We start from the raw sequence: 13,168 nt of genomic DNA, 5'->3' as shown, positions 1-13,168 counted from the left end.
AGAAAACTCCTCTAATGTTGATGATCCAGTATTACTTTAAGGCAGCTGGAGTGCTTCATGCTCTAGTTTTTTTTATCACAGCTCTAAGAGGGTAAGACAGCTTTGTTTTCACATGGTTATTGATAATTAACCAGCTTTGTGAGAGGTTACATTTCTCCTAGATATAGCAGTGTGGGGGTTTTAAAAATCAATTCCTGGAAAAGCTCCATTTCCCAGCCATCCTTTCCTCCTCCCACTCCTTGGCCTTTGACTCTCTACCACAATTTCCCTGCATTGGTTTGAACATAGATGGGAGAGGAGAAGGGGATTGTTTTTAATCTGCTCTGGTCATATTTCATTTTTTTCCTGCCAAAATGTAAACAGTAACAACACCAGATATTTAAGGAGAGTTCACCGAGCCCTACAATATTAATGAACAGAAAACAACCCAATCACATCACTATAACTAGGGATCATTAAAACCCCAATCTTGCTACTTTACACCTATATGATGGTAGTCAGAAAAGTGAGAGGAAATAATAAAAATAGTAAATAATAAATCTGTAACTTACAAGGGAACAAACTAGTTTACAAAAATCACATGTAATTTACATTGAAAGACAAAAATTGCTTTTGTTACATTTTCTAGAAATAAAACAATTGTGTTCAGAACAGTTTACATTTCAAGGAGTCAGTTTATTGATAGCTTGAACTAATAGATATCAGAACGTTACCTGGGGGAACATGGACAAGATTTTCAAGACCCAATGCCTCATATTAAGGTCCTAAATCAAAATTCAAGCATCTAGGATTGGGTTTTCAAAAGTGCCATTAAATTTCAATAGGATTTGGTGCTTATATGCCTTTGGTTTTATTTATTTATTTATTTATTCGTTCATTTTGAAACTCACAGATGGTGCTCCTGTGTTAGGTCTCTACCTTTAAAATCCCAACCCTAAGCATGTGGCCTGATTTTCAAAAGTGCTAAGCACCCCATTACATTAAGGTTAAATTTAAAAAGAAGATCAAACCTGTTAAGCTACGGAAATATATTGTTAAAATCACCCTTAGCTCTGTCCTGTAGTGACACCATGAAGCGGGGGAAATCAATTGTGTGTGGGAGGGAACCTCCAGTTTAATTCCATATGGCACCACATACATGCCTTAATTATAATCATGTGATTATTGCATGATGTCACATGTTTGCATTATTTTTAAGTATACCTATAATTCTGAAATTCTGGGTTTGTAAAGCTTGATTTTGAGATAATTATATAATTATGTAATTTTTTTAGCTTTAAGATACTGATATATACTCTTAACCTTGATTGAATTTTAATTTAGGTTTTGTTTTGTTGTCTTGGAATAGAGAAGTGTCTTACTAAGAGGTCCTTACAGCAAATTTCATGTGAGTAAGGATACATAGAAAGTGATGGTTCCTCAAAGGGGTACTCCTATTTGCCACAGTAATATACAACCTGGATCTCTGTGTTGCTCTCAGTCTGTGCTGGCACTCCATTTGATGTTTATCGGAGCCATGCACAAGGATCAAAGGTAGTACATAATTTAAATGTCAGGTTTCCATACCCACTCTTCCGCCAAACCTGGCGAGTGTTTAACTCATACATGTGCCCAAACTGTGTATGGCTTTTACTGAAGTGCTCAGAGCTACATTTTATAGCCAGAAAGGTCTCTGTCTTAGGTGAAGCCCATAACTTCTAGTTGCACTAGATCATATCTTTTCGAAAGACATCCAGTCTTGGTTTAAAGACTCCAAGTGAGGGAGAAGTTACCACATCCTTCAGTAATCCGTACCAGTGGTCTAATGTACCACTTATTTCCGGTTTGATTCCCCCCCCCCCCCCCCCCCCCCGCTTCAACTTCCAGGCACTTGATCTTGCTCTGCTTTGAGCTGCTAAATTAAGAGTCCCCTAGTATTAGATACATTCCCCCTACCTAGGTACTTGTAGGAGATGACTGCTAAGCTAGTCAACATTCTACATTATTTCGCATCAATCTAGGTTTCTCATTCATTTCAATGGGCGTTCTGGATGCAGCATGAGTGTACAATGTGCCTCCGGAGCGTGCATTCAGATCCTCACCTGACAAGCTGTTTCTGTAAGATTTGTCCCGAGCCCAAGTGACTCAGAGGTTCTGCTTCTCCTCAAATGTGCTTAATTCCAGAGCCACGGGTCTTATTAGAACCTCCCACCCTCTGATCATGGGAAGGTAAGAAAATGTCGCTGTTTCCCTGGCAGGAGGGTATCTGCAGTCACCCTGTGTGTAAACCTAGCTCATCTCCCTTCTCCTCTTCATTCTGGGACTCGGGAGAACAGAGGGATGCGCGCGATTGCCAACGTGCTAGGATCAGCGACGTGATCCTGCTTGAAATCAGCGAGAGCTTTGCTCTGGACTTCCACCGGAGTCAGACAGGGCCAGGATACTGCCGCTGGAAATAAAACCGGGACCTTTTCCTGAACTTCAGTTTGCCGGGTTGTTGTTAACCAGCGCAACATTCCCTTATCGCCTGCTCATGAAAGCAGAATTAAGGAGAATTAGCTGTAAATTATATGAAATTCATTTACTTTTAAGGGAGGTTGTTTGTTCTGCTTAGAAATGCTCGTTACAGGGAGAGTATCGCATTAAGACACCGGTGGTTAATGGTACTACCTGGCGATGAATCCATTTGCTTTGGTTTTTATTGCCCTGACTTAACTTGTCAGCCTTCTCTTTCTGTGCACGCCACTGTGGCTGTGCGCGTGGCCTCGCTTGCTCTGCACACTAACTTCGGGGCAGAAGAATGGCCCAAGTGAAACCATCATTGGTTTTTCCCAGAGTCAGGGCTGTTTGTCAGCGCTGCACAGAAACGGTCATTCTGAGCAGCTACCACGGCGATGGGTGTCCGGCTAATAGGACTGGGATTTGGGGAAGGGGATGGGCGTGTGTGTTTAGAAGTGACTTTGAGTGGCAGCTTTACCACGCAAAGGGACCATCCTCGTCCCGCTGATATCAAAGGTAAAACTCCATTAACGACGATGGAGGTAGGAGCTAGGGTGACCAGACAGCACGTGTGAAAAATCGGGACAGGGGGTGGGGGGTAATAGGAGCCTATATAAGAAAAAGACCCAAAATCGGGACTGTCCCTATAAAATTGGGACATCTGGTCATCCTAGGAGCTGACCCAGAAGTTTGTTTATGTGCGAGAAGCCACCTTCGCCTACTTGAGGCGAAGATGCACCAGTCTGCCCTTGCCATTGGTGTCACTGGGGAGCTCTGCTTAAAAGCCAGTGGCACACTATGGCCTGCTGCTGGGAGAGAGCTGGCCACCAGAGCATGAGCTCAGCAAAGGGGGTTTCTGCTGAAATTTGTGTCGCCAGCTCAATTCTGGGAACTACAAGTCCAAAGCTGCCAAACCCACCAGGGCTCTGGTCCCGCAGTTGGTGAGCAGCCTGCCACGAACTGCAACAGAGCGGCTCCCCTTTACCAAAGTTGTACCCACCTGGGGAAGTGTTGGCAGGCCCCGCCCCTAAAAGTGCGAAATTAAGTGGTTCAGAAACTTGGGCTTTTCACACCAGACAATCCCGCTTCTACCTAAACCCGCCAAGGAAGAGACCCACCGGAGGAGACGTTTCTTTCGAGACTAATCATAATGTCACTCGATGTGGAAGACTAAAAGCCTGCAGCTTGCTTCTTGCATTCCGCTCTAAAATAGCGCCTGGGCTCTCTTGCTGGGGGAGAGACTCGGGTAGGGGGAGAGGAGCCGAGTAGCAGCCGTGTCTATCAGTAATTCCTGCTAATAAAATCCCTTTTTCACTCTCCGCACTGTAATTGGTTTACAGCCTTTTTTGTTTATTTATCCATAAGAGCTGCTGTTAAATGACTTGGGAAAGCAATTGCTTAATGGCTCAATATTGAATCAAATGCGCGCTGTGCTTTTTAAGCGGGGCGGGAGGGGGGGACGCGAATGGATTCATAGCGGAAACTCATTTTAAATGTAATGGACTCGGAGGTTTTATGATCCCCGGGAACCCTGCATTTGAGCAATCTACTCAGCCCTTTTCGGCTCCGAGGCATTGGTTTCCGTTGTCTGCCACGCACAGAACAGCTGATAACTCTCTCAACCCAGGCGCGCTCTTTGCCGGGTCCCTGGGCAGTTATTAGCCCCCCGTCCAAAAGGCAGATCTATGGACCCAGAATGTGTCTCTCATCTCAGGGCCCTCAGCTCTGCCCCGCTCGCCGGCGGCCCGCCGGGAGATAGGGCCAGGATGGAATGTTCAGCTTTGCGCTCCCCACCTTGCCCCCCCCTTAATTGGTGTTAGAACCAAACCACAACAGGGGAGTCAAGGCGGGGTTTGCATGGAGACCGCTTTGCAGAAATGCACCATGAGAGGAGGAGTGCAAGGTAAGGTGTGTGTGTGTGTGTGTGTGTGTGTGTGTGTGTGTGTCCGCGAGAACACGAGCAGGTAGGGAAATGATCTTTGTCCTCTTCGGTAGCTCTCCGCCTCCTCATAGCCTCGTCACCAAGTCAACCAGCACCAACTTAGAGCACATTATCTCCAAGGGTCAACACGTCTCAGCCAAGCTGCAGAGAAGTCTCCCAAACTACCCTGTCGGGAATCAATGCGTTCGCTATCGGTCGCTATATTGATAGCATTGTGGTCTTCCGCGGCGAATACCCAGCAATGTCTTTATTCACTCCAGGACAGGGAAAGATTGCAGAGAAGGCAAATCTTTGCCTCTTTTCACTGTGTCTGCCACAAGATTGCTTCACAGATGGTCTTTTTCCCTAAGGAACATACACATGTACACACTCCTGTCTCTACAACACACACACACACACACACACACACCTACTTCTGTCTATCCACATCTGTGTGCCCACACACATAGGTCTACCACATCCATATAGCTATACTCACAAGTACACACAAACACATTTTGCAATTTGAATAGCACCGCATCCAAAAAAAAAAAAAGACGTTAGGATTCACCCCTTGCAAAGAGGTTGTGAAATATTAACAACACACGACAATAAGGAGTGAACATGAAAGGGACACAGAATGTCTACCCAACTTTTCAAGCAAATTTACCTACCTACTGACAACATTTTTCCTCAATATTTGGGAAGAGGGCTGTGATATTGTGTGTGCTGTGTTAATCAACTGCGCATATCTAATTGTGTGCGAGAATATCTATATCCGTGTGTGTTTATGTGATATCTGTGTGGTTTTGCTGATAGATGTGTCTGTGTGCGTAGACAGAAACAGTTACACAGAGATATACAGAGTCACCTGAAAACGCAGAGTTCTGACTTCCCCGGTTTGTAAAAGGCAATGAACCAGAGGCTAGTCAATGTGCTTTGAGAAAGGATTCGTTTTCGTTATCACTTGAATTCTTGAGTCCCACGTCGAAGTAAGTGACAATGTGATAAGCAGCGAGTGGCCTTCCTAATCTAACTCACACACGGAGATAGGGTTTCCCAAGTTAGAGGTTTAAAATTCAACAATCCTGGGCACTTTTTGTTGATTGAGCCTAGACAAACTTTAGTGAAAGCACAGCCACCTGCACTATCTTGAAACCTATAATACACACCCGGACTCTCTCTGCCCCCGCCCCCTATATCTGTCTTTCTGTACACACCGTAGGTACAGAAACCGCAGCGATGCATTGCGCAATGTAAGTAACAGATCCTAAAAAACCTCACCTCCCCCCAAACAGTGGTGTTTAATTCCCACTCAGACCCCCTTTCACACCCAGGAGGACACATGCCCCGGTGTGATGCGCTACGTGTCAGTACTGTGAAGATGCTTGCAGCAGAACCGGCGCTTCCAGCCCTCCGAGGAAAGCGAAAGAAGCTCACCCACCCCAGCCACCGAGGGCTTCTTCTTATGGGAAACGCCCCGCCCAATGGGGAGCTGAGGCAGGCTCACGTGGGAAGAAGTGGCGCCTATGGGGAGGCAACCCTCGGCCGGCCCCGTCTCTGTTTCATCATCTGCTCCCGCAGGTGAAGCGGACCTGTCAAAGCAGACGTACAACCTGCCCGGAGTGGGAGCACCTGATGTTTCACTAGCTAAGGTCCCCTTCTAGCCATGAACACTGAAGAACAGTATTATGCATCGACCCAGCTCTACAAGGATTCGTGTGCGTTTCAGAGATCCCAGGCACAGGATTATAACCAGAACCCCCCAGCCTGCCTGTACATGGGCAGACAGCAGCAGACACCCTACTCTAGTGCTTTAGGTGCGCTGGAACAAGGCAGCCCGCCAGACATTTCACCCTACGAGGTACCCCCCATTACAGAGGATCCAGGGGTCTCCCATCTTCATCACCATCACCACCACCACCCTCATCACCCTCAGCTTCCTCATCCCCACCAGGAAGCTATTCCTTTTGCAGATGGGACTGTCACTGGGGTTTTAGAGGAACCTAGAGTTCAGTTGCCTTTCCCATGGATGAAATCCACCAAATCTCACGCCTGGAAGGGACAATGGACCGGTAAGATAGTCGCCTTCTTCTGCTGCTGCTGTTGCTTCCTCTCCTTCTGTCTTGTACAATATCAAGAAAACCTTCTCATCACTAATAATTTCCCTTCGGGTTACTAAATGAAGCCTACATTTGGGATAGCCCCGTGTGTGATCACTTTCAGAGAGAGGCTTAGGGAAATTCCCTATCATTTGTTAGCTGTTTCACTAGGAAGTAAGCCAGGCTCGCAAGATTTCTCCTGTAAATGTTTCTTCTCTTCCACTTCCATAAAATTCCTGTTTTAGGAAGTGTTGGGGTCAGTTTGGCATTAGCAATAGCACCAGTTTTAAATGGGGATGTATTTCAATGTCCTGAGATCTATGAGTCCATTTTCTATTTCAAACCTGTATGTATAGTATAGTCTGGCAACTCTTGTATAATATCAATAAGTACCCTGTATCCAGAAATATGTACCCAGTTCTGATACCTGTAATGAAGCCATCGCATTTCAAATCAGTAAGAAAGACAAGCTCAGGAATAAATCTCAACCGCCTTCAGTTTTCTACTGGGTGAAGGCAAAGTGATTGCAATTATACTTACTCCTTATATAGTTCTTTACTGTTGCAAAGCACTGAACAAATATTAACTAATTAGTTTAACTAATTAACTAATTAGCACTAAGTATCAGGCTGAAGTTGATACTTATCTAAGCTAAACACACAGGGTGCTGCTGTTTCAACTCACCTGACCAGGTGCTTATTGTCCAGGGATTTATACTGATCTCACTGCCAGTTTGTTAGTAGTAAATTCCATCTGGTCACTGGGAAATACTAAAGCTGTTGGGACACTGTCCCGTGGTAGCCAGCCCAAAACTTCCCTTGCAGTCAGCGGGGTGTGCAAAGAATGCAAAGCGGAGATCCATGCTTAACAGAAGGGATAAGGGAAACACAAGGACCCCCATCTTGCTCCATTTGTAGACAGTGAAGGTGAAATCCTGGCCCTATTGAAATTAATGGGAGCTTTGCCTTTTGACTTCAGTAGGGCCAGGAGTTCACCCGGAGAGCTGTACCATTAACGTCAGGATCTGATTCGGAAAATGCAGTTTTTGCCACTTGTATCAGTACTCGCGGGGCAGAGGGAGCGCCGGATGGGAAATGGACAACTTCCAGTGGGAATGCCCAGGGTTACTCGCAGTCAGATCCTACGAAAAGGCCACGTTGTGCCCTCGCTTTGAGACTCCCTCGTTGATTTCACTGCGTAAACACCATAGCCCAGAATGTCCCGCAGATCTCACCGCCAAGTTGCTGTCTGAAATGCCCTTACAATATAGAGTAAAATAAAAGACACTTTGAAAGTAATATTAAACGCTAAATCTTTTAATAAATAACGCCACAACCCCGCCTACCTGGCCGTTCAGTTCTTGTCTGTATGCGATTGTTTTAGCCTTACTTATGTCTTACTGTGGAAACTTTTTAAACCTGGGTAGGGGACACAATACACAAACTGAATTAGCTGCCTGCCAGCAAGAGGAAGAAACTCTCTCTGGACAGAAAGTTCCGTTGTAGAACAATATTTCTGTCTCTCGCTGCACAATGTTATCTTGCCCTGTGCCTTGTGCACTCTTTGTCACACCTCTACAGCAAATATTACATTAAAGGTTGTGTTCAAACAGACAGTTGAAAAGGTAGTGAAATATTGAAATAATGCTGAAATATTCTGGTAATTACGTTAAATTGAAAACAAGAATCAAACTGTGTTCTTTGCTCCTTACCCTGACAGTCTGAAACGAAAAGAAACCACTGCAAGAAATGGACGTCTTTCCTTTCACCCATTTAAAGGGCAAATATATTCGAAGGGTTTTTGATCTGGGGTCAAATCATAGCCATTTCACATGCGTTTAATAAATAGAAAGAAACCAGATATGCGCCCTCTATTCTCATAGTTTAATATACGGAGAGATCCCTAAAACCTAAAAATCATTAACAGACTCTCCCATACTGACTTTTTCAATTAATCTAAGTAGCTTCTTACATAAAAGCTTGGTTCAGAACATGTGTGTGAAATATATATATACAATGTAAACACACACATATATAATGTATACACACATATATACATATATACTCGCATGATATGTACACATGTTTATGTAATTTGCATAGAGTATGTATTCTATATAAATGTATGTATATACGCCTGTATATGCACATTACATATACTATATATGTATATTTGTATGAATGAGTGCTTATCTTTAGAAATAGCAGCTTCCTTAAGAAATATCTGGAATTAAATTAATTTGTATTAATGGCGTAGCTGGTTATTGGCAGCGGTATCGCCTACAAACTGGCCCGATTCTTAGCGATACAAGGATTCGGGGGAAATCCGCAGCGCCACCTTGTTACACGTTAACATATACTGGTAAAAGCAAATATGGGATCAAAAATATCTTACATACAAATAACCGTAAACAACTGGGGCTTGAGCCTTTTCCCATAGCAGTCAATGGCATTAGGACAAATCTCTTGCAAATTTCCGGCCGATTAAGGAAAACTTCTCTTTCCAGGAATCTGCCTTTCTTTGTGTGAAGTCAAAAGTGAATATGAGATTTGGAGTTATTATAACAACAATATATTTTTGCACTTCCATGAACTGAAAATAGCCAGTAGCCACTGACTGCAGTGGAGTTTGGGGTGCTCAAGGAAAGGAGGAGTGTCTAAATTAGACCGAGTCCAGTGGTTAAAAAAAAAAGGTTTAAACTTTTGCACACGAATTATTAACCCCGGGGTTCCTGATGTCAGTGCAGAAGGACCATCATTATGTGAAGCTGTTTTTAATTAGAATTTACAAAGTCCACGAAAAGCAAAATTGAGACTTGCCCTCATATTTCTCATGCAAACTTCCTCTTGAATTCCCGTTGGGAGCTTTGCCTACGTAGAAACATAGTTCTTAAAACCCACCAGGCCCTGCTCTCGGAGTTATGGCACTGATTTCAACTGGGGCAGGATCCGCAGGGACAGTCACTTACGCTTCGGTATTTGCAGCAGTGTCCAAAAAATCTTCTTGTTTTTCTTTACAGAGGTATTGTAATACCTGGGCAGAAGGACGGATTAAGGTCACACTCTCTCTAAACGTCCTTGCTCCTTTGAGTTTCACTCGGACGGACAATATTTTTTTTTTTGTTCTGCACGCAATTCGTTTTTGGTTTTATAATAATGGGAAAAATAATAATAATAATTTCAAAAATGGACGTTTAACAATGAGTGGCATGATAAACCGAACGGCTCGTGTTATTTAAATGTGTATTAGTGCCCCCCTCTAGAAGGTATATAATAACAAGAAATAATAATAATAATAATTTAGACAGTAGCTTTTCCCTTTTCATGTCTAAAGATCTTGTATGTTGTGAAGGCTATTTGCTTAAAACGACATTAATTAATTAACAGTACTACCTGTTTGAAGCGTGTTTAACCTTAGAACACCCACATAGAATACTCATCGTCCAGTAAACACCCAGAAGAAGGGAGAGGTTGCTGGGAACTAGGAATCTGTTATAGGACTGTCCGGATGGGGTTTGCACATGAATTGTGACACCAGGCACATAGGTTTATTCTCAGCTGTTATTATGCTAGGAAGCCTACATTCCGATTAGTTAGTTGCAATAGGCTTTAGGGCCCGAACCGGCTGCGCTCTCTATTTTAGTCACTGGCCAGGTCTGTCTGAGTAAGGACTGCAGGATCCAGGGTTCTTGTTTGTTTTGTTTTTGTTTGTTTGTGGGGTGTTTTTTTTAATGAGACTCTTCAAATATCCCTGTGGAACATAGTCTCTGTGAATACAACAGACACTTTTCTTTTTTCAGTTCCAGCATTTGGGGAATTGTATTTGCCTTTGTAAAATGACTGGGATGATGGCTGGATTAGGACTAATCCGTTGCAAATTCCTGGCCGATTAAGGAAAACTTCTCTTTCCAGGAATCCGCCTTTCCTTTTGTAAAATCAAAAGTGATGTTGAGGTTTTGAGCTAGAGCAACAATAATTTTTGCACTCCTATGAACTGAAAATAGCCAGGAGCCATTGACTGCAGTGGAGTTTGGGGTGCTCCAGGAAAGAAGGAGGAGCCTCTAAATTAGACCGGGTCTAGCGGTTAAAAAAAGGTTTAAACTTTTGCACCCGAATTATAAACCCCGGGGTTCTGGCTGGCAGTGCCGAAGGAAGCTCACTTTCGTACAGTAGCCGTGATGGCGGCGTGGCAGAATCTCCGAAAGTCTGTGCGCTGGGTGAGAGGCGGCGAGAGGTGTTTGGGAGTTTTAATTTACAAAAAAAAAAAAAAAAAAAAAAAACGGGTGGTTTTGTCACTCAAAGGCAGCTCCGATTTTTGTAAAGCATGAAGTTTACAAATCGCCCTATGCCAGTAATCATCAGCCATTGTCACAAATGCACCTGCTGTTATTCCCCTCCCCCCCCCCCCGGGCCATATCATTTCGTCAGTTTTGAGACCTTGATTTCAACTGGGGACTTGCACTCAAACACTGATGGTACAGTATGGCCCGGGGATTTTACTCGGGATCCATACTACACAGTGCGCGTTTTGTTACTAAAACTGATTTACAGGTAACAAGCGGAGCAGCTTCGGACTAGTGTCTTCGCTCTGTGCTGGTGTTTGTAAAGAAACGCTCTTAAAAATCCACCTCGGCCCTGGAATGCCTTTTCCTTGTTAGTTTCATTCTTTAAAGGGCAGAATCCATACCCCTCTGTCAATTTCTTGGGCCGGATTTGTAAACCTTTTGGGATGCAGACAAGGATTTGTCCTGGGGTTTGGGCTCAGTCTGTTTTATTAAAAACCAAATACCCAAACACACCCGTGGTTTCAGTGTTGTCTGGATCTCGAAAGAGAATCCCCGATCCATTAAACCGCTCATCTGTGAGTAAAAGGGGAAGCCTGGGGGGAAACCTGCCTCTCTCCGCCCCCCGCCCCCGTTGTGTTCTGGACAAGAAGATTCTATCGCCTTTCCAGCGTCGCTCCGGGTCCTAGTCCCTGGTGGGTAGATTTTAACTCTCCCTTCTCTTTAGGTGGCTCCTACGTGGTAGAGCAAGAGGAGAATAAGAGGACGAGGACCGCCTACACGAGAGCGCAACTCCTGGAGTTAGAGAAGGAGTTCCTTTTTAACAAGTACATCTCCAGGCCCCGCCGCGTGGAGCTGGCTGTCATGCTGAACTTGACAGAGAGACACATAAAGATCTGGTTCCAGAACCGGAGGATGAAGTGGAAGAAGGAAGAGGATAAAAAGAGGGGAGCGGGGGCCGGCGGAGGAAACAGCAATGACGCTGACCAAGACTGTGTGGTGTCCTCTGGGGAGCTGCCGGGGAAAGAGGAGCTCCAGCAATGCCTGGCCTCGGCCGCCTCCAGAGAGCTGCTCCCCTCCAGCCTTGCTGCCTCCCCCCAGCCTTCTACCACCACCCCGCGAAGGCAGCAGGACGCTCGGTGAAAGGACCCACCCAGGCCTTTGCAGGCGCAGCTTGGAGGGGTAAGAGTTAAAGGAGAGAGGCCAGGGGTGCCAAACCTCTGTGTCATATGGACCCTTGCCACGCGCCCCCGGGGAGCCCCTGTGCTGTATAGTTACACCGGTGTCCGTGTGGAAACATTAAAGGTGTTTGGCTGTAGCAGAGAAAGGCTTGGTGTGGTTTGTGGGGGGGGGGGGGGGTCCTCGCTCTACTTTGTTACCACGTCTGCAAGATCCTGCCTTTAACAAAGAAAATGTCATCTTCTGCAAGGGGCAGCGGGGGGCAGCCTGTCTGGGATTCAGGTCACAGGAGCTCTTCTTGCTCCTGGCGAGGTTGATCTCCGGGGGGGGGGGGCAGCTCCCCGGGGCCCGTTATCGGTCCAGCTGCAGCCAACGTTAAAGCACCGCGCGGAGGTTGTAGAAATAGCTGTCCCCACTGGAGGAATACTAAGGCAATAAAAAGACAGGCGCAGTTTTCCGCCCCTGACTATCCCGTGCATCAAAGTAGTAAGCGATGCGTACTGCGCTGCACAAACTCCAGGCAATGGAGATTTGGGGGCGGCAGGGGGAAGCCACAATCCCCCGCTCAGTTTTGATGGAGTTGATTAAACTGAAAATATATGTCTTGCATCTGAAGAAGTGAGGTTCTTACCCACGAAAGCTTATGCTCCCAATACTTCTGTTAGTCTCAAAGGTGCCACAGGACCCTCTGTTGCTGAAAATATATGGTGGGCCCGGGTCTCCAAAGGAGCCGAGCCCCGCGAGCTCCCGCTGACTTCATCTGGAGTTCCGGGGGGTGAAATCCGGCCCGATAGCTACAGTGAAGGTGGTTTTCCGAGAAAGGCACACGAAACATTGGTCACTCTCCTTCCCTTCCTTCTAAACTGGATTTTTTTCCCCTTCTGAGAAAAAACACCAACACTTTCTGCAGGGTGGACTTGTGTTTTCCTGGAGACACGGTGCTGATGACTCAAAACTTCCGTTGGCTAGCTAGCTCGCTAGAGCATTTTCTCGCGCCCGGATGATGTGTGTGGAAATACCTGTCTCTCTATACCAGCTCATCTATAGGTGGGCTTATATGGGAGAAAGCTAAGTTTTGATTAAGCAATTCTCTGTGTCTTCAGAAAAAGGATCGCACGCAGCAGGCTTTGGGGACTATCCTGTGTATGTCAATGACGCTTGCTTGAGATTCGGGCGCGCAGGGCGTTTGTGGAAAGCCTTCCATAG

At 45.5% G+C, this 13,168-nt stretch overlaps 1 protein-coding gene across 1 annotated transcript; it reads left to right on the top strand.

Moving 5' to 3' along the window:
* The first annotated feature begins 5,943 nt into the window (after window positions 1–5,943).
* On the top strand, window positions 5,944–12,062 carry PDX1 (pancreatic and duodenal homeobox 1). The gene is made up of 2 exons (XM_005286653.4): window positions 5,944–6,474; window positions 11,511–12,062. Exons 1-2 carry the CDS (start codon window positions 6,069–6,071, stop codon window positions 11,924–11,926), a joined length of 822 nt encoding a protein of 273 aa, XP_005286710.2. The 5' UTR covers window positions 5,944–6,068; the 3' UTR covers window positions 11,927–12,062.
* The last annotated feature ends 1,106 nt before the right edge of the window (window positions 12,063–13,168 follow it).

Source organism: Chrysemys picta, chromosome 1 (genome assembly GCF_011386835.1).
Source record: "Chrysemys picta bellii isolate R12L10 chromosome 1, ASM1138683v2, whole genome shotgun sequence".
Taxonomy (NCBI): Eukaryota; Metazoa; Chordata; order Testudines; family Emydidae; genus Chrysemys; species Chrysemys picta.
This window is presented reverse-complemented; position numbering and strand designations above follow the sequence as displayed.

Bases quoted from the DNA above. Each gene is read 5' to 3' on its own strand.
- PDX1 (XM_005286653.4), top strand. From the start codon at position 6,069: ATGAACACTGAAGAACAGTATTATGCATCGACCCAGCTCTACAAGGAT. The intron at 6,475-11,510 runs GTAAGATAGTCG...CCTTCTCTTTAG, and splicing joins CTGGAAGGGACAATGGACCG to GTGGCTCCTACGTGGTAGAG.